We start from the raw sequence: 21,319 nt of genomic DNA, 5'->3' as shown, positions 1-21,319 counted from the left end.
ATTTCTTGAAATCCATAATTTACACAATGTGTTGAGCATGTTGTTTGTGAAATGAGATGAGCTTTTGTTCCACTTTATCGGCATTTTTTCTTGGAGTCAATTTTAATTACTATTATGGATTATTGTTGCTATATCGATGAACGTAGAGTAAGTGAAATAAAGTTGCTGACATAAAATTATAATAGTATGACTCAAAATGATTGTAACAATATAATTGAGAGAAATATTTACAAGTAACCTTTTATTTGTTATGTTTTATACTCCAAATTGTCTATGAAATAATTCTCAACTATCTAAAGTTTCATTACTAGGAGTCATGGGCGAACCCACATAGACAAAGGTCGAGGCTTTAGCCTTTAATGAATTGTTTTTTGACATTTTTTTAATAAATTTTTATAATTTATTCCTTTTTTATACCTATTTTTATATTAAAGCACTTATTAATCACATAAATTACCTAGAAAAACATTTTCAAACTATATTTTGAAAATATAGCCCTTACTAATATTTATATTTGTGTCCGCCCCTGCTAGGAGTAACATTATTTATTTTCCATATCGGATAAGTTTACCCTTTTTACAAATTGAACTTAATCAAAGACACTTTATTTATATTTATATTTATATTTATATTTATATTTATATTTATATTTATATTTATATTTATATTTATATCTCTCAATCAAATATTGAAAATCGAGTTATCTTCTTCCAAATCCCCCATGACTGACCGCTCACCAGAAAAACAGACCACTGTCAGCCGCCGCCGTCAAACCACCCCACCTTCCTGTAAATTCTGGTCAGCAAACCCTTCAATTCTCAATAAAATGTACACAATTCCACCATTTGTCGTTTGCGCATCACCTATTCGATAAAATGCCTCAATCGTCTGCACCTTTATAAATGAAGTCTTGATTTTTACTCTTTTTGCAGATGAATTGCTGAAGAAGATCAATGGAGGGGCTGAGCAGCTGCAACCTCACCTCCAAACCTCACCCTTTCCATCAAATCCCTTTAAAAAACGTTTCCTTCAAAATCAAAGCATCGCCATCACCGGTTTTCCCTCCAAAGAAATCGAAAACCTCCAATAGAAAGAGCCCATCATCCCAAAGCTTTGTACCACTCCACAGAAAAAACCCTCATGTCGTTTACAGAGACATCCAAAAGCTTGCAAAAGAGAACAAGCTTGAACAAGCCCTCAGCCTGTTGGACTACATGGACCGCCGCGGCATCCCCACCAACGCCACGACGTTCTCCGCCCTCATCGCCGCGTGCCTGAGGGCGAAGTCGATAGAGGCAGCAAGACGAGTGCATACGCACATTAGGATAAACAGCCTTGAAGGGAATGAATTCTTGCAGACGAGGCTGGTTCACATGTATGCAGGCTGTGGCTCGATTGAGGATGCGAAGAAGGTGTTTGGCGATATGCGCGTTTCCAGCGTTTATCCCTGGAACGCGCTGCTTAGGGGTAGCGTGGTTTTGGGGAGGCATAATCATCGCGAAGTGTTGGGTTCGTTCAATGAAATGCGTGCTGCTGGCGTGGAGATGAATGCGTATAGCTTCTCTTGCTTGATCAAGAGCTTGGGAGGGAATCGGGCGCTTCGCCAAGGGTTGAAGACTCATGGATTGTTGATCAAGAATGGTTTTTTGGAGGATGTTATAGTTAGGACTAGCTTGATTGATATGTATTTCAAGTGTGGCAAGGTTAAGCTCGCGTGTAGCGTGTTTGAGGAGGTCGAGGAGAGGGATGTCGTGATGTGGGGAGCGATGATAGCGGGTTTCGCGCATAATAAGTTGCAAAGAGAGGCATTGGTGTACACTAGGTGGATGGTGGAGGAGGGGATTGCAGTTAACTCTGTTATATTGACTAGCATTCTTTCGGTGATAGGAGAAGTGTCTGCACGGAAAATAGGACGAGAGGTTCACGCGTACGTGGTTAAGACCAAGGATTACTCAAACCTCCCGTTTATTCAGTCCGGACTGATTGATATGTATTGCAAGTGTGGGGATATGGTTTCAGGGAGAAAGGTGTTTTATGGTACAGCGGAGAGAAGCATCGTTTCGTGGACTGCTCTTCTATCAGGTTACGTTGCGAATGGGAGGCTCGAGCAGGCACTGAGATCCGTCATCTGGATGCAACAAGAAGGGTTCAAACCTGACCTCGCCACAATCGCTACAGTTCTTCCAGTTTGTGGAAAACTGCGTGCGTTGAAGCAAGGGAAGGAAATCCACTCTTACGCGATCAAGAATGGATTCGGGCGAGGAGTTTCAGTAGCAACGTCTCTGATGATGATGTACTCCAAGTGTGGTGTTTTAGACTATTGCTTAAGGGTGTTTGATAACATGGAGAGGATGAATGTGATCGCGTGGACTGCCATGATCGAAAGCTACATAGAATGCCAACGCCTGCACGAGGCAATTGATATCTTCCGAGCAATGCAGTTATCCGAGCACAGGCCAGACTCAGTCACGATAGCAAGAGTGATGCGTGTCTGTAGCCAGCTCAAGGCTCAAAAACACGGAAAAGAAATCCACGGGCACGCTGTGAAGAAGGACTTTGCCTCTGTCCCTCGTGTTTCTGCTGAAACTGTTCGTATGTATGGAAGCTGGGGCGCCATTGACAAGGCTAAGTCGGCTTTTGAGGCCATTCGTGTTAAAGGGCCGATAACTTGGACTGCCATCATTGAGGCTTATGGATGCAGTGGTCACTATGAAGAAGCTATACATGTCTTTGACAAGATGGTATCAGATGGTTTTTCACCCAACGAGTTCACGTTCAAAGCGGTCCTACATGCTTGCGAGCAGGGTGGTTTTGCGGATGATGCAACGAGGGTCTTTACTTTGATGACTCGGAGATACAAAATCGCAGCATCTGAAGAGCACTACAGTACCATAGTTGGCCTTCTGAGCCGTGTAGGCCGAACGGAGGAGGCTGAGAAGTTCGAAAAACTGAGTTCAGTCCTTGCTTTGGCTAAAAATTAACGATGAACATGCCCGTCCTTCGTTCGTTTAACGCGAATTTTAAACGTTAACCGCCTTACTTTCGTGTATGTTTTCATGCCGCAGAGGCCAAAAATTGTTCCTTTGCCTATTGATAGGACCATGTAAAAACGTTTTTAGAACCTTAACATCTTTATCATAAATCGAATTGTGAGTTTTATTCTCTCTTTGTTTTCTAATTCACTAAGAAATTCATGATCATTAAAAGAAGACAAATCTTTATCTAATTTCCTCTTTACCTAGGCAGATTCACCATCGTTCACAATCCAATTCAATCCCTAGTAATATTGGAATCGAGGGTAATGAAGAAAATTGGAAAAAAGAGATTTAAAAGCATGTTAAAGTTATGTACCAATACATAGCAAGTTAAAGCATGTTAATGTGGTTCTAAGTCCTAACACATACACTCAATTATAAAAGCTTGCACATGTGATGTCACACCAATATAAGGTTTCCTTTCATATATCTCTAACATGAGAAAAATAACTAATTTCAAGAATCATATCGACACAGATAGGATCTCAAGCGCTACACATGCATCCCGTGCCAAAACCGAGAAGTAACATCCCAAAAATGACCCTAGACGAAAAGTGATTTTCTAGTACACAAAAAATATTGTCAACTTACGATTTTTGAGGATTCATTTGAAATCGTTAATAAAATAAAAGAGGAACTAGAGAAGTTCTCAGGCTGAAACCGATCCAATGGCTGCAGCTGAGACAGATGAGGATGATAATTATACATATCAAGAGCACAACAAACGAGTTCGATTACAAAACAGTAATATTCATTTAAAAAACCCCTCTAAATCCTCTTCCTATCAACACAAATGCAAATATAGCAAATACTAAGATGTTAAAATTAGATTAAATTACTGTGAGGGGGCCAACTGCTTCAACTTTGCTTGTAAAATAGCTCCCGCTTCGTCTGCGATACTTCTCTTTTTGGCGGTCACCTGCATTTCATTTCATTTATATGACCAGTTATCGATTGCATTGGAAATTGTTCGAAAATAACAGTATATAGTATAGGCTCCTATTGCTCACCTGTAGTCTGAAATCTAATAACATGTCTACAGTCTAACACTATGTTTTGCAACGCTAACTTTGTTTTGATACTTGTATAAGAGCATTACATCTCAATGTAATGTACAACATTCATGAATAAAATCGGCACACTGGGAGTGCTAACAAGAGGAGAATTGTTAGCACGAGCATAAGAGACAATATTCTTCGAAATTCAAAAGTGGCACATTCCCCATAAGTTTTCAGTCACAAATATTTTACACTAGATAATGGTTCATAGAATGAAAGTCCTGATAATTTTGGCCCATCTTCAGCACACTGGGACTAGAAAAGATTTCCGTGTCACTAACAGGTGCCTCAATATTGTAGGTCTCTGATATTTAATGATAACCAAATGGACTGATTTTCAAAAAAAATAGTTATAGTCTTGCTTCTACTTTACCGACTAATCTTTAGGTTTCAAGAAGAGAGAATGTCCTTAAGGTGAGATTCCATGTGTAAAATGTACATTGCTCTAGTTTTTTTTTCTCCTAAATTTCTTATGGATGTCAAGCTATTCAAAATGCAGAAGCAAGAGAAGTTGCTAAGTCAAAATATTAGGAAAAACTCTCATCTCAAGGTAGAGTAAAGAAAAAAAGGACACAATATTAAGAGTGTGTTCCAGCTTCCAACCACAAACCTTGAGTAAGTTTTCAATTCCAAGACCGGGGAATAAATAAGAAAACCGTGTAACAGATACTAACATCTAAAAAATGAGGTGAGTTCCAGAACATATACCTCGAGAAGTTGATCATAATTCGACTTCAGCAGAGCAATTTTACGCTCGCAATAATCTTTGCCTTCTACCATAGTTTTCTACATAGATTGAAACATCAGCATACTTAGGACTTCAATCAACAAAATATTAAAATTAAAGACAAACCAGCCACTAAAATTACTATTAGTCGGGGATTTGTCTTAAGAAATAATGCAAGGACAGATGATATCAAAGAGTACAAATTGGTAAGCAAATCGACAGAGCAGTGGGCAGGACTAGAGACTACTACTTCTTGAATCAAACATAAGGACCTAGACCAACTTCACAAAGTCTTAGCTATAAAGATCGTCATCTTATAATTTTTTGAAAAGTGATAGCATTTAGCAAGTGTGTTAACCCATGTGAATTTTAGAAGTACTTTAATCCTATCAAAAGTAGAAAATGAAACTCATAGAGTATATGTCCATCAAAACCCATGAATTTCCGAGAACAATACAGCACACTGCGAAGCCTGGTGCAGTAGATTCATGCTTTCACCGTTGTAAACATATTAACATGGGTAAACATGATGAATCCGTGGATGAGAAAAAAAAAGGTGCTATTAAAATATGTTAAGAATATAAACCAAAAGAAGCAGCATCTCTGACTTTATAAGTAAAGGACCATGCATCGTCAAGAGTTTACACAATAATCTCAACAGAGTTGCTATTTCCCACCCCTTTCTACCCTCACTATAAGATGTGTATACTCAAAACTGAGCCAGGATCACCCCTTACGCAATATCCTATTAAATTCATTCAGAAGCTAAAGCTTTTTTAAACCCAAAAGGCCGCATTACCTTTATGCCATTAAACCACCATAACGATTGTTGACAATTCCCAACGGCTATCAACTTACATTTCACACATGTATCATACATATATAACTGGACGATTAAGTTCAAATTTCCAGCTATAAACACACAAAAGCCATTCCTCACAAGCCTTCTCTACACAAAACTTTCACACTTACATATACAGTGTCTGCATTATGCAGCATACCCGGAGAGACAAATCACAACTTCAATTGCTCAGATCATAATAAAACCTCATAAATTCACACATGTATCATTCATATAGAACTGGACGAGTTCGTTCGAATTTCCAGCTATAAACACACAAAAGTCATTTCCCCACAAGCCTTCTCTATACAAAACATTCACATTTACACATACTCATGTCTGCATCACGTAGCATACCCATCAGAGACAAATCACAACTTCAACTGCTCGGATCATAAAAAAGAGATCCGCCACTACAAAAATTGTGATGTGCAACAGTGCAAGGCTAACTAGTTAAACAACTCCAAAAATTAGGGCTCGAAACGCAATCCTAATCTCCAGAAAACAAAAAAACCATAAACAACGATACATCAATTGAGCAATAGACAGCGGCGCTAACCTCAATGAAGTAACCGGTTCCTACGTCCACCAAAACCTTCTCCGCATCATCCAGCTTCCCCGGCACGTAAAGCGACGCCGTCAACGGCACCAGCATCTTCTTCCCTGGCGGAAAAACAGTAAAATAAAACATCAGACTGTCAAAATCCACATTCACTACGAATCGTAGATCCACCGACCTCGGGGGCGGACGGAGAGGTCGTGGAGGGCGGCGGAGGCATTCTCGAGGCGGGAATTGGCGGAGCGGAGATTGTTGAGACTGTCCTGGAGTAGATTTACCTCCATATCGACCTGCTCCTTCAATCCCCTCAGATGCTCCACGCTCATCTTCTCCAGCTCCATGCGCGGTGTCGCCGCCATTTTTTCTCGCCGCTGCGAATTGAATTGAATTTCTTCTCCTCCGTCAATTCCACAGACTTAAAAGTTAAATATAAGGAGTAATATTTTTTTAACTCATTCTGCTAAATATAATTATAATAAATTGAAAAATAAGTTGCCCCTATAGCTCAGTGGTAGAGCGTCAGTCTTGTAAACTGAAGGTCTGTAGTTCGATCCTGCATGGGGGCATTATTTCGTTTTTTCTTTTATTTTTTATTATTTTATATCCTAATTTTAAACTAAATTTCATTTCTATTACTCTCCATACATATATACTCTTTTTTGCATAATGTAAATTGGTCTTTTTCATATTAATTACTATTATTTTCCTTTTTAAAGCTGCATGCTTTTTGTTTTTCACGACTAAAGTTCATTTATAATCTTCGAATTAAAAAACTTATTTTGAGAAATTTTTAGCACTACATATATAAATTTTTATTTTCCTACTTTACTAAAGAGTAAAGAGTACGTGAATTGGTCCTTTTTTATTCTCGTAAGTTTTAATCTTTTATTCTTAGTACTCAATATATGGAGTAAAAAAAAATTTCCTTAGTTAATTTTGGTCTTTTTTGTTTTCCTTTTTAATATAAACTTTTCTTTATTTTTAAACTTTTATTGGTGATGAAAGGTCATTTTTAGTGCTCATATATAAATTGGTATTTTCTAGTCTTGAAGATAAATTTTAAAGGTAAAATAAATCGAATTATATTATATCACCAATCAATAAAAGGTGATATGCATAGGACCCAAACTTAACTTTATTCTTTTTCTTTAGGGACAAAGGTGATTCGCTCACCCCAGGCGCCCCCATAACCCGGCCCGACATCGCTATGGAGGGGTTCAAACACGGTACCTCAGCGGCCCATTAGGTGGGAGGAACTTACACTGGTAACCAGCACACAAGGAGCCACCACAGTGGTGAAACTCCCACACTGCGGCTGCCAGCATTCGATCCTGTCTGCTTAGGGACAATCTACCACCCAGGAACCAACTGAGTTAAGCCCGTGCGGGCACTTTATTCTTTTTCTTTGATACGTAACAATGTCATGTCACAGACATCTCTCTTCCTTTTTAAATATTTTCCAAATTTTCCTAATCTAAAACAAGCCATGTTATGCTGAAATGATTTTGTATCCAAATATCATGGGATATTTTTATTATTATTTTTTTCCTTTTGTATTTTCCGGTTCCTTCTTTAAATCATTTAATTTCTCTTTATCTGAAAAAACCATGTTAGTGGAATGATTATGTGTCCAAATATTTTATTCAATTAGATGCTTTTTGACATTATTTAAAAAAAAAATACTACAGTACATTTTAACTATTATATCTATCAAATAGTTTTGAAATTTTTTATTGTACATTCAATACTCTGGACTACACTTTCCTCTGAATTATACTCCATTAGATTTTAAAATAGGTACTGACAATTTAACTAATAGCGTTGTCACACACTCAATAAACAAGAAAATAAAAATAAGACCAATTTTGATAGATAAATCAAAATTAAAAAATATATTAATTTTATGGATGAATATGGATATTAATCAATGTGAACATTCACTATTACAATTATTGTGATTGACAAATGATAAATGACAAATACAAACATTAAAAGTTAACAGAAGCTTCAGAAGTGAGAATTAATCAATCATGATTGGACGAATGACCCACCAATTTCAAACAATTACTAAGAATGATTTAATAACAAAGTTACTTACTTACTGATTAAATTATTTTGTATAATCAGTATATATATCTAGAGAATTCCATGAAAAAAAAACGAGCCACGATCGATTCATATTTTGTTTATACAATTATATAGATTGAATATCATAATCTTCAAAATGAGAACATCAATATTTTACATGGCTTATTCAAATTGTTAGTATTTTATTTGTGAAGAAAAAAATTAATTAGCACGCATTGGATGTATAATTACATCTACAATATGTTTCACCATTGTACAATTTATCACCTCTACATTGAACACTCTTAAGTCTTCGTTCACTGATAAAATAGTAGCAAATTGGTTGGCATGATTGGGCTGATCCCAATGAGCAATCAGTTGTAAGATCAAGTGTGCAATGCTCTCCAAAATCACCTGCAAATTTATTATTATTACCTCATAAATATTCAAAATTTTGTCCCACGTATTGCATAATTAATCACAAATATTAGGATTGTTATGACTAGATCACAAGTGTAGTTATAAACATAAACATTGTTAAAAAAGGGAGTATCTTTTATGAAACAGAAGTGCTCAAACAACAAAGGAAAGATGATTAACCAGATTCGGTAAAAATCATAGCATTGTTCTCTAAAGTCATGCAACCAAATTCGGCAGAACAACGAAACGAGATGAAGATTAATGTTGTCACGCTAATAGCAACCATGTCATTTCAATTGAAGTACCGCGCCCACCTGGTGGCTTTAGCCCATATGACACTTCAGACTACAGGGCATGCGAGCCTGTAATTGCGTCATCTAGCCATAAGTCACCATGTGGGGTGGTATTCAATTGAAATGCCATGGTTCCTATCAGCGTGACAACATTAATCTTCATCTCATTTCGTTGTTATACTAGATCTGGCTGCACGACTTTAGAGAGTAGTATTATTATAATTTTTATAGAAAAAAAACACACCAACAATGACAAAACAAAGATGATATGTAAGTGCCACCCACAACACAAATGTTCATACTAAAACTATCTATTTCTAATTTCTTAAGACAACACCAAACAACACAATAAACCCAACAACAATAAAAAAAAAATGTAACAACATCTGACTGCAAAACACATACGATGAAACCTTTTGATTTAATTGAAGTAGTTGTGATATACTATTGTCTAACTTGATTTAAATTTTCAGTTATTAAATTGACACAGTATTTTCGTGTAAAAGATTAAAGCAAAGATGGATATACCTGGCACGACAGAAAGAAGGATGATTCCAACTATAATATAATTAAAAATCTTCATTTTATTAGTTTATTTTTATTTTTTTTGAACTAGTGGTGTATATAGATTTTATAGATGTAGTTACTGGCGAATTAATGTCTTGTGACATTAAATTTCAGCAATTTCCCAGTCTATGTCTAAATATGTAAAATATACATACAAAAGTATTCACTGATTTTGATATTTTACACATTTGATGTTTTATTTAGTATATGACTCTACAGCTTTTGTTTGACTGTGTGATATATAAAATTAAATTCACGTTTATTTAGAAAGTAAGAAATACTCCACGTAACAAGACGAAATTGGTTTTCAGTATTTTTTAGATTATTAATAAAATATAGAAATTGGATTGTCGTATTGAATAATACAGTATGTTGTAATTAAAGGAAAGACTACACTACACAAACGATAAAAATATAAAATTAATTTATGTGGTTTAAAATTACTACCATTAACATGTATAATTTTTTCAAAAACTATAATTTTGTTCTAGACCAGTCACAAGTTTAACTAATTAGTTACATTTATGTGGTTTAATATTACTACCATTAACATGTATAATTTTTTCAAAAACTATAATTTTGTTCTTGACCAGTCACAAATTTAACTAATTAGTTACGCATATGTAAAATAAAAATCATAAAACTAATTAAGTTAAATATACTTTAATACTCCCGAGGGCGTTGTCTACTTTTCTAATGTTGACAAAATTTTGAAACATTTGGGAAAGGAAACAATAAGTTTTGATATACGTATTTATTAATTCAAGACCAGCATTCCCTACTATTGCCAAAAATATTTCGCATGCTAAAATTTTAAATATTTTTAATTAATTTATTTATTTTAAATTCATTTCTTATAAGCTTCCTAAAGATGCATATTAATTTTCTACAATAAATAGTAAGACATGCATTTTTAAAAAATAAACGTTACTCCCGTTTGTTTAGACAACAATTAATTAGCCAGTTTCAAGTAGGGTAGTGACAAACTGATAAATGTATATAAATTGTACAATAAATTTGAATTTAACGTACTCACATACTTGATGTTATTTGATTTTTTTTTTATCACAAAACAACCATTGAAATCGATTTGCAACACATTACAAATTGAAAAGTGAAACTCCCCTATTTAGTAGTAATATATATAGGGAGTTTATAAATATAGATTTCAAGGTAATATTATATGGTATCGACGACAGATACTTACAAAGTTAATTAATAGCATGATAGCAAATAAGAATAATCCAATATAAAATTGTTCTTTTCTGTGTCACACTTTAATATTCTGACACGAGAGAGAAAATACAAGGGATGTTTTCTATTTATTCGGCATTTTCTGATTTTAAGGACGAAAATCAATTTAATGGATAAATCATTATCATGTAGTATTCGACAATTAAGGCAGTAACTACAGTTAATTATCAATAAATATCATTATCAGGCTTACGTTTCATCCATTTTGAATATCAGCCGTCAGATTACTCATCAACGGTCATTATTCGTTGCACGTGGAGCGAATACAGGCGAAATGGTTTTTTTGTTCAAGATTTCAATAATTAAATTAGTAAATAGAAATATACTAATTGATAACAAAATAAAAGTTAGAAAAAAAGAGGATTATTGTGTTTTGTGAGTACATTAGAATTTAGGTGGATAATGTAAGTTTATGAATATAATATATGGAGGGGATGTTCGGTTGACAAGATTAAATCTCATGATTAAATATGTATCATGCTTGGTTCGTAAGATTGACCCTTCAACTTAATCCTAGATGGATAGTCTCATGATAATTAGTCATAGTCTCCCCCCTCCAACTAAAATAATCCCACAACTTAATCCTAGATGGATAGTCTCATGATATTAGTCATGACAACCGAACGTCACCAGAGTAAATAATAATACTAATAATCCAAAAATAGGATTAGTTAAGAATATGAATATGAATATGAATATGAATAAGTAGTTTCAATGTAAAAATACGGAGTTTGGTTTCAATGTAAAAATCGATATAAAAATGTTCAATATGTTTATTAATCAGTGATCCCGCGAGTTAAAAAAATGGCGGTTTCAATAATGCGAGTATTGAAAATGGAAACGCCACGACAAAATATGTGACAATTCTGATCCTAATTGAAATTATACAATTAATGGCAAATTGTCGGAAAACCATGAAGGTTATAATTTATAGTACAACTTAAAAAATAGTTAGAGAAATCATGAAGTTTAATTACAATACCGTATTTAATACTATCATTGTACATTGCAAAATATTTAGTCGCCAATAGCATATTACTCATATTTTTCAATCAAACACTATCGTTTTCTTTATAAATACTTAATAATTTGTTCCAATTGATTTTGAAAATTACAGAATAGATTAAAATATGACAAAATGTAATAATTTTTTATGACATTTATCGCAAAATTGCTAAAAAATTAAGAAACTTTAAATCCTAATTTTGCCTCCACAAATAAAAAGAGAAAACGGTGGCTTCATAAAAAAAAGTATATTTTGAAATTTTGTTCATATTTTTGGTGGCCAAAAATTCGAAAAATCAACTTGGAAGCCATAGCCACACAGCACAAAAACCCCACTTTCCAATAGCCATAGCCATGGATTTCATACAAATACAATACACATACACACCCCTTTCAAAGCGTCCATCAACAAAGCACCAAAAGAGAAAAAAGAGGAATTAATCAAAGCAAAAAAGCCACTTCTGCCATATGCTTTTATGCTTTCTCCTCTTCCATATCTTGAAAATTTAACCTCCCAATTTGAAAAATCCAATCTTTTATTATATTGCTTTCTGTAACGCGTGTAGTTACTGCACGCAATTTGATTTCAAATTGCCTCCATTTTCAATTGTTTTAACTTCGCTGGTCAAAATTTGTTGTCATTTTCACGACAACTGATCGATCGAGGGAGGGCCCTGCAAGGAAAGACCCTATTGTGTGACAAGATAAAGTGCTTCAAGATTTGGGTTGGGTTGCTTTTCCTTTTTTCCATTTCCCTCTGTTTTTTCTTGCTTTTGTGAGGGTTAAGATCTGTTTCGAGCTGGAGACTTCAGTTTGTAGGATCCCATTTATTTGAGGGATTTTTGTATTTAGTGTTTTTCTGCTGGGTGGAATTGGGATCTTTTTTTGCCCAATTTCTTGGAGTGGCTTTGAAGGTATAGGGGTTTTTAGGTTCACAATTGGGGAAGTGGGGTTCAAGATTCGTAGGTTTTGACATGGTGGGTGGCGTGACTGGTTATTGAAGGGTCACTAATGGTGTTGTTGTTCGGTAATTGTATGGTCCCCTCCATTAAGTTGGGCAGCTAAGTCGGTGGGGTCTGTGGAGTTAAAGTAGGATTTCACTTTTGTAGAACAAAAAGGGTGGAAAAAGCTCCCCTTTTGATCCAATTATAGGGGTGTTGATTGCGGTTCATTGAATTGGAGGAGAGGGGCAAAGGACCCTCTTCGAGTCTCTAAGTGTAATGTCGCCGGTTAATGATACGCGTTCTTATCAGTCGATCAAGTCGTTGCCCGTTGATTTTAAGTATGCGGGCGATGAAGGTGTTGATAGGACGATGTTTCCTGATACTATACCAGAGAATGCTGAAGAATTGAGGGATGCCTCGGAGAGGGCAGCTAATGGTAGGGGTCATGCTGGTTCGGATAGTGATGAATCGCCTTATGGTACTTTGAATGTGCCAGCCGAAGATGTGGCTCCTTTGGCTGATGATAGTGAAGATCATAAGGATCCCAGTACTCCTGTGCCGTTGGTTAAACGATCACATTCTGATTCGAAGTGGAGTGACACCACCCCGTATGCATCGAAGAAGGTGCTTTTGGAGTATTACTTTTGTTATTTTTTTTGGGTTGATCTCTGTTGCATATCATGAAATGGAATTCTTGCTTTGTGAAGCTATATTAAGTTTTTGCTTTTGCTTGTTTTCTCACATACTCTTTTATGAGATTCTGTTCCAAGTCTATTCTTGGTCTAACCGAGTCGTGCTTTTTATTGCTATGCTGAAATGGAAATACAAGATTTCCTATTGCTTAATCAGAGCTCAGAGACAGTAACAAAGGCACTATCGAATCAAATATTATTAGATAATGAAGGGTTATAATCAGAGGGTTTTGATAGAATGACTGCGAGCAGCATTTCTAGAACATGAATTCGTATTTTCACTTTATGATTGAGAAATAGCTTATTGTTTAAGGCGTCACATTTATAAATGCCAAATGATCATATGCCTATGTGATATGATTAAACCTGCTGAAGAAGATAAACCTTTTTTAATTTTCTAATGTTCTAGAAAAACCTATTTTATTCTAAAGTGTGCCTTGCCATCCAGGCGAGACCAAAGAGGACAAATCCCAAGAAGCTGTTTATGTCAAGAGGATTTCAAATTACATTCCTTGCCGCATTTATTCTTTCTGTTTCTATGTGTAACTCTGTTTTCTCATATCTGCTTAAGGATGATGCTCTTAAGTTACCAAAATGGTGGCAACAATTTAATGGTAGAAACTGCTGATACTATAACTTTATGTCAGGAAGAGCTTTATATGAAAATCCCACTTGTCATTTTTATGCTTGTATCGCCTTTGACTCGCGAGTTTATTTTACAGAAAATCCAGTCGTGGGTTCAGCTTCCTGATGGTAATTGGGAGCTGGGAACAGTTATTCAGACTACTGGTAACAATTCAGTGATAACATTGCCCGAGGGAAAAGTGAGTAATATTTTTTTTTTCTCTTGAGTGTTACCTTGCGTTCAACGTTAACAATTTTCTTGTCTAGGTACTGCAAGTGAGTTCAGAAACTCTGATACCGGCAAATCCTGATATTCTTGATGGTGTAGATGACCTCATGCAATTGAGTTACCTAAACGAACCTTCAGTATTGTACAATCTCCAATACAGATATGATCGAGATTTGATTTATGTAAGTTTGTGTGTTAGTGTTGATTTTCACGAGATTCCCTTGTTTTCTAGCTCTAGTGAACACTCCGTTTTCATTTTCTGGTTTATTTCAGACTAAAGCAGGCCCAGTACTGGTAGCAGTTAATCCCTTTAAAAAAGTCTTGCTATATGGAAATGATTATATTGAAGCTTACAAGCGCAAATCTTTGGACAGCCCTCATGTATATGCTATCACAGACACAGCTATGCGTGAAATGATCCGAGGTAATTACATCCTAGAAAGCCAAGCAATAATTTTCTCAAAGTAATTTAACTCAACAATTTGGTTTTCCCTCTCTGCAGATGAAGTAAACCAATCTATCATTATAAGGTTAGTGGAATAATACATGAATTTCTTAGTTTTTTTTCGATAGTCAATGTTGCACGTGCAATTTCGATGCCTTTCATCGTTTAGTAGCTAACTTTATTTTGCAGAATCTTGGTTTGTTATAGATATATTTTTTTCAATAACTGGTGTACTTAAATATCCATGTAATGATTATAGGAGTATTTGACAAGTTTGGTTCTGTCCATCTCTTTTTTATCTAGTGGGGAAAGTGGTGCTGGAAAGACAGAAACTGCAAAGATAGCAATGCAATATTTGGCTGCTCTGGGAGGTGGTGGTGGTATTGAGTATGAGATATTAAAGACGAATCCTATTCTGGAAGCTTTCGGTAATGCCAAGACATTAAGAAATGACAACTCAAGTCGATTTGTAAGTTGTTATTTTGCCATCCTCTGTGTCTTGGTTTGTTAGCATGAAATTCAGTAGTTCAACTGATAATTGGGGCGTGAATACCCAATAATTTGCTGCTTGTAAGTTCAAGTAATTAAGAGTATCTGCAGGGAAAGCTGATCGAAATCCACTTCAGTGAAACTGGAAAAATATCTGGTGCCAAGATTCAAACTTGTAAGATTACTTCTTCCATTTTTTTGATAAAATTAATGTTGCAGAATTTTAGAGAGCCTTCTTAATTTATTTCCTTTTTTGTTGCTCCATCAAATGCGGTTCCTTGTTCCATGCAGTTTTACTAGAGAAGGTAATTACTGATCTAGTTTCAGCTTTGTTATAAGATACTTGCTCTGGTATATAGTTACATATTCAGAAAACTCAGATAGATTGTTTTGGTAAACAGTCAAGAGTTGTTCAATGTTCGGAGGGAGAAAGATCATATCATATATTTTATCAACTTTGTGCCGGGGCTTCACCTAGCCTAAGAGGTAAGTTTACCATTATTCTTGTTTATAGTGTCAAACGATGATCACTTGATCAGCAATATTGCAATGTTTTGCTATTGACTTCTTATTTTCCATTGTGGTGTAAATTTGCTCTTTTGGTCATCAGAGCGACTCTTGTGCTATATTTTTTGTGTATACTCTCTCTTATGTCTTCCTATATCTGCTTGCTTTTGGTTGTACGTTTTTCATTCAGCTGCACTTTCTTGTTTTTTTGTGCAGAAAAATTGAACCTAAAGAATGCAGATGAGTTCAAGTATCTGAGGCAGAGCAATTGCTTTACGATCTCTGGGGTTGATGATGCTGAACAATTTCGTATAGTAGTGGTATCCTTATGGACTTATTCTCATCATACTTTACCATTTTCTTGTACTTTGAACTAAAACCAACTCAGCTATATATCATCTGCTTTAAATTCAGGACGCTCTGGATATTGTTCATGTAAGTAAGGATGATCAGGATAGTGTATTTGCAATGCTGGCTGCAGTACTATGGCTAGGAGACGTCTCTTTCACTTCAATTGATAGTGAAAATCATGTTGAACCTGTGATTGATGAAGGTGAGAATATATCAGGGTGAATATACAAAGCCTGAATCAATTTCTGAAATAAACAAAGTCTATTATGTTAAGCCTGCCAAAGTTGATGTGCCGTGCTTGCCTTTTCCACGAAGAACAGAAACGTTCAAATAATGTTTTTATGTTAACAAGTGCGACGTGCTTTTATTACCATGTCTTCCTGTACAAGGCAGTGTTGTAACTCCTGCAAGATGCTTGAATTTTGCTGATGACATCCACCTATCCTATTTTCAGGTCTAACCACTGTTGCCACATTGATTGGGTGCAAAGTGGAGGAACTGAAGCTAGCATTATCAACTCGAAAAATGAGAGTAGGGAGAAGAAATGATACAATTGTCCAAAAACTCACTCTTGCACAGGTTGGACAGTTTGTGTGAAAACTACTTAATCTTGAAATGCCAAGGGCATGTTGAATTTCGACCCGAGTCTCCTGACTTTCATTGTTCATTCATACATTGATATCACAGGCCATGGATACAAGGGATGCGTTGGCAAAATCGATTTATTCATGTTTGTTTGACTGGCTAGTGGAGCAGATAAATAAATCACTAGCAGTTGGCAAGAGGCGTACAGGAAGATCCATCAGTATCCTTGATATTTATGGTTTCGAATCGTTTGAGGTGAGTGTCTCTATATATCCTTCAACTTGTCTGTTTGTCTTTGCTTATGTTGTTCTGACTGTTGTTTTATTTTTTTTATTTATTAGAGAAACAGTTTTGAGCAGTTCTGCATTAACTATGCCAATGAAAGATTACAACAACACTTCAATCGCCACTTGTTTAAATTGGAGCAAGAGGTAACCGTGTCATATCTCTGCTAAAATGCAGTTTCATAGTCATAAATATTGCGATTTATATTGTGTCATCTAATAACCTGCCTTGGATTAACTTATATATTTTTCCAAAAACCATTTTTCTTATCTCAGTATGATGAATTAAATATCTTTTAGACAGATTGATTCTTTGTTCTACCTAGTGAAGGACATGCCCGGCTGCCCGCTACTTTTCTAGTTTACGGATAACCTGATCCTAGTCATCTGCTCAGTGGATTAGATAATTTCAAGGGATTGATGAAATACACACTTTTTTGGTCCATCAAATCAATTTACATCATAGATTTACGAGTCCTTTCTCATCCAAAGCCTGAACCATGCATCTTAGCACTTCAATGTCACAACATGCACACTTTCTGTTATTGCATGGTCTTTGGTTTTGAATCTTTTAAACCTTTCTCCAGGAATACATTCAAGATGGCATTGACTGGGCAAAAGTCGATTTTGAAGACAATCAGGATTGCCTTAATCTGTTTGAGAAGGTCTGATACTCAAACTCTAGCACTCTGTTCCATTCTCGTTCAGTGTTGGTTAGATTACTCGTATCTTTCTTTTAGGTGGATGTATTTCACTTATCCTAGTCATAAGTTCTTCGTGGGGCAGAAATGTTGAAAGGTTTTTGTTTGGTGCAGAAACCATTAGGGTTACAGTCGTTGCTCGATGAGGAATCAACCTTTCCAAATGGTACAGATTTGAGCTTTGCGAATAAGCTCAAGCAACATCTAAGTGCCAATCCTTGTTTTCAAGGAGAAAGAGAGAAAGCTTTTCGCGTTCGCCACTATGCTGGAGAGGTATGCACTTCAGTCATACTTTTTTATGGTTGGCACCCCGTTTCTTTTGGGTACAAAATGTCGCAGGTTCTCATCATGCCATCCCTAGGATAATTTTCAAATACTATAGATAAATCTCTTATCGTATATGTTTATTGATTATGAAAGTAAAACGGAATAGAACTATGTCGACCCCACACTTCTAGCATCCTTATCTACTGGTACACACTATTAGAAGAAGAAGAAGAAGAAATAGACAATGTTGCATTTTATTCGTTTCCATACTCATTTTCTTTCGGTGATTTTGACAACTTCATTTATGATGGCAGGTTACATATGACACCACTGGTTTTCTTGAGAAGAACAGGGATTTACTTCATTTGGATTCAATCGAACTTCTCTCGTCTTGCACGTGCCCCCTTCCTCAGGCTTTTGCATCCAGCATGCTCAATCAATCCGAGAAGCCTGTAGTAGGGGCACTGCATAAATCTGGTGGAGCAGATTCTCAAAAATTAAGCGTTACGACAAAATTTAAGGTAAAACGAGCCTTACTAACAATGCTTACTGCATATTAAAACACAATAGAGTTAGGATGTGTTTGATGCTTATTTAATGCTATCATTTGGTTTGTGTTTGTTCTTTCAGATCAAGTGCTTCGTCATGCAATTTTGCTTTCATCTGTTATCTCCTTTTTCCCATACTCGTTAATCACGATTATTCGTTGCTGTTATTGTTTGTTTCAGAGCCAACTGTTCCAGTTAATGCAACGTCTTGAAAGCACAACTCCACACTTCATACGCTGCATAAAGCCCAACAACTTCCAGTCTCCCGGTAGCTATAATCAAGGACTCATACTACAACAGCTGCGGTGCTGTGGAGTCTTAGAAGTTGTTAGGATATCAAGATCCGGGTTTCCTACCCGGATGTCTCATCAAAAGTTTGCGAGAAGGTAAAAGTGATATTAGAATATAACAAATTTGCAATCTCTTCTCCGAATCCTCTATCTTTGATGTTTATCACTCCAATCTCCTTTCGTTATCAGGTACGGTTTTCTTCTATTAGATCACGTAGCGTCTCAGGACCCGCTTAGTGTTTCCGTAGCAATTCTTCATCAGTTCAACATTCTCCCCGAGATGTACCAAGTTGGATACACAAAATTGTTTTTCCGAACTGGACAGGTTAGAATATTTACGGAACTTAGTTGTTTTATTCGTACACCTCTTGCTTGAGCAGTTAGTCAGTCTGTGTTTTAAATTAATGCAGATTGGGGTACTTGAAGATACAAGAAATCGCACTCTCCATGGGATATTGGGCGTCCAAAGTTGCTTTAGAGGCCATAAGGCTCGATGCCTGCTGAGGGATTTTAGGAGAGGGATTGTTACCCTACAGTCATGTATGTCATTGTGGATATGTGTTAACTTTCTTTAACCTTATAGACTGGTGTTTGATGGGGAACCTCTTGATGCAGTTATCCGTGGAGAAAAGGTTAGGAAGGAGTACGCAGGCATACTCCGAAGGCATAGGGCCGCCATATCCATCCAAAAGAATGTCAGAGCTAGGATTTTGAGGAAAAAGTTCAACAGAGTTAGGGAGGCAGCTACCTCGATGCAATCAGGTAATCACCATCTGCGTAATTCCAAGCAACGACGACAAATTAGTCAACTAGTTTAGGCAAATTCTGAACTTTATGCTTTATCTTTGAGATCTATGTGCAGTCTTGCAAGGTTTTTACATTCCCCCCTTTTTTGCCGTTTTCTAGTTATTCGTGGCTGGTTGGTCCGAAGATGCTCGGGGGACATAGGATTGCTGCAATTTGGAGGAAGAAAGGTACTCAGATTTTGGATAAATGCGTTTTTTTTGCACGAGATTTAAGAAAGTAAGTTAGTGAGTTAGTTGAGTTAACAAAGGAGTGAGAATAAAGTAAGAGATTGAAAGAGTTGATTTTGCAAAAAGGGGAAATGACTCATTTAGCTTGGGACGTCCCAAAAAAGAATACCAATCGATAACATGTTGGTGATGTGTTGACTTTAATTTGTTGTGGATCAGGGTAATGAGCCAGAAGAAGTGCTGGTAAAATCGTCGTTCCTTGCGGAACTGCAACGCCGTGTTCTCCGAGCTGAGGCCTCTCTAAGAGAGAAAGAAGAGGAGAACGACATCCTTCACCAACGGCTGCAGCAGTACGAGAATCGTTGGTCCGAATACGAGCTAAAAATGAAGTCTATGGAGGAGGTGTGGCAGAAGCAGATGAGATCACTGCAGTCTAGCCTCTCCATTGCAAAGAAGAGCCTCGCCTTCGACGATTCCCAGAGAAACTCGGACGCCTCTGTAAATGGAGCCGAAGAAAGTAGCTGGGACACCGGCAACAATTTAAGGATCCAAGAAAATGGGGGTAGACCAACGACAGCCGGGTTAAGCGTCATTGGCCGGCTGGCTGAGGAGTTTGAGCAGAGGAGCCAAGTATTCGGAGATGACGCCAAGTTCTTGGTGGAAGTGAAGTCGGGCCAGACTGAGGCGAGCTTGGACCCGGATCACGAGCTTCGGAGGCTGAAGGCAATGTTCGAAGCATGGAAGAAGGACTACGGGTCGAGATTGAGGGAGACGAAGGTGATACTTAACAAGCTCGGGGGCGAAGAGGGTAGTTCGGCTGATAAGGCGAGGAAGAAATGGTGGGGGAGGCGAAACAGCATGCGGATGGGTTGACGTTTTACGAGGAGAGGCGCGTCGTCGACGACGACGACGGAAGAGGTAGCTACAGGTGTATAGTTATGGTTTACTTTGGCTGAAGGAAATATTTGGAATTGCATATCTTTGTTAAGTTTGTGCAACTCAAAAAGAGTGAGAGATTCATATTAATTTCTGATATTAGTCTTTGTAAAGGGTCTCCTTTTTTGGGGTTTTTGTGGAGAAGAAAAGGTTTGATTTTTGGTGTTTTTCAGTGATTGTATTATAATTTGTTGCTATACATGTTAAAATGCAGTGTGTATGTATTAGTTTGGGTATCAAAATGAATAGATAAGAAAGTGATAGGTTTAAAAAGCAAGATACCAATACTCTATTATGCCATATTCTTCTGATTCTCAATATGCACTTTAATAATTTTTCTAAAAGAATAAAACAAGTTGCACTTATATCACAATTAGTTGATGGATTTTTTCTTGCAAAATTGCAATTAAATGCCACAATCAATTGATGAAAATTGTCTTATAAAAAAGACAAAAAAATGTTTGGATAATTAAGGCATTATTAGAAACAAAAGGGATAGACGCGACGCCTTGTGACGAGGCGGAATATCGTGAGTGAGATTTGGCGCAAGATAAGAGTACATATCATTAGGCTTGCACAAGGGTCGGAACCCGCCGGTTCCGGGCCCGAACCGGCGGGTCAAGGGTC

The 21,319-nt window shown here is 36.6% G+C and overlaps 3 protein-coding genes and 1 non-coding gene across 5 annotated transcripts; 3 read left to right on the top strand and 1 right to left on the bottom strand.

The window, feature by feature from the left end:
* Positions 1 to 649: 649 nt before the first annotated feature.
* On the top strand, positions 650 to 3,166 carry LOC121805088 (pentatricopeptide repeat-containing protein At1g71460, chloroplastic-like). Of its 2 annotated transcripts, none has more exons than XM_042204865.1 (2): positions 650 to 798; positions 933 to 3,166. In XM_042204865.1, the coding sequence occupies exon 2, from the start codon at positions 954 to 956 to the stop codon at positions 2,979 to 2,981; it is 2,028 nt and encodes a 675-aa protein (XP_042060799.1). In that variant the 5' UTR covers positions 650 to 798; positions 933 to 953; the 3' UTR covers positions 2,982 to 3,166. The 2 variants fall into 2 exon arrangements, with proteins under 2 accessions (XP_042060799.1, XP_042060800.1); XM_042204866.1 differs by having other exon boundaries at positions 680 to 828.
* Positions 3,167 to 3,612: 446 nt separating this feature from the next.
* On the bottom strand, positions 3,613 to 6,621 carry LOC121802142 (probable prefoldin subunit 5). Its single transcript, XM_042201721.1, has 4 exons — positions 6,399 to 6,621; positions 6,221 to 6,324; positions 4,802 to 4,879; positions 3,613 to 3,954 (listed from the first exon to the last, which is right to left on the bottom strand). The coding sequence occupies exons 1-4, from the start codon at positions 6,577 to 6,579 to the stop codon at positions 3,871 to 3,873; spliced, it is 447 nt and encodes a 148-aa protein (XP_042057655.1). The 5' UTR covers positions 6,580 to 6,621; the 3' UTR covers positions 3,613 to 3,870.
* Positions 6,622 to 6,714: 93 nt separating this feature from the next.
* Positions 6,715 to 6,786, top strand: TRNAT-UGU. Its single transcript has one exon. It is a non-coding gene; the product is annotated as a tRNA-Thr (tRNA).
* Positions 6,787 to 12,140: 5,354 nt separating this feature from the next.
* On the top strand, positions 12,141 to 20,860 carry LOC121801961 (myosin-1-like). Its single transcript, XM_042201451.1, has 23 exons — positions 12,141 to 13,394; positions 14,185 to 14,286; positions 14,354 to 14,497; positions 14,589 to 14,739; positions 14,818 to 14,845; positions 15,064 to 15,229; positions 15,361 to 15,424; positions 15,541 to 15,554; positions 15,651 to 15,735; positions 15,973 to 16,076; positions 16,171 to 16,309; positions 16,562 to 16,686; positions 16,795 to 16,947; positions 17,034 to 17,123; positions 17,564 to 17,641; positions 17,792 to 17,950; positions 18,259 to 18,465; positions 18,673 to 18,878; positions 18,972 to 19,107; positions 19,193 to 19,322; positions 19,398 to 19,544; positions 19,689 to 19,756; positions 19,976 to 20,860. The coding sequence occupies exons 1-23, from the start codon at positions 13,047 to 13,049 to the stop codon at positions 20,627 to 20,629; spliced, it is 3,498 nt and encodes a 1,165-aa protein (XP_042057385.1). The 5' UTR covers positions 12,141 to 13,046; the 3' UTR covers positions 20,630 to 20,860.
* The last annotated feature ends 459 nt before the right edge of the window (positions 20,861 to 21,319 follow it).

This window comes from Salvia splendens, chromosome 5 (assembly GCF_004379255.2).
Source record: "Salvia splendens isolate huo1 chromosome 5, SspV2, whole genome shotgun sequence".
NCBI classification, from domain to species: Eukaryota; Viridiplantae; Streptophyta; class Magnoliopsida; order Lamiales; family Lamiaceae; genus Salvia; species Salvia splendens.
The sequence above is the reverse complement of the archived record's forward strand: the minus strand, read 5'-3'. Positions and strand labels throughout refer to the sequence as shown.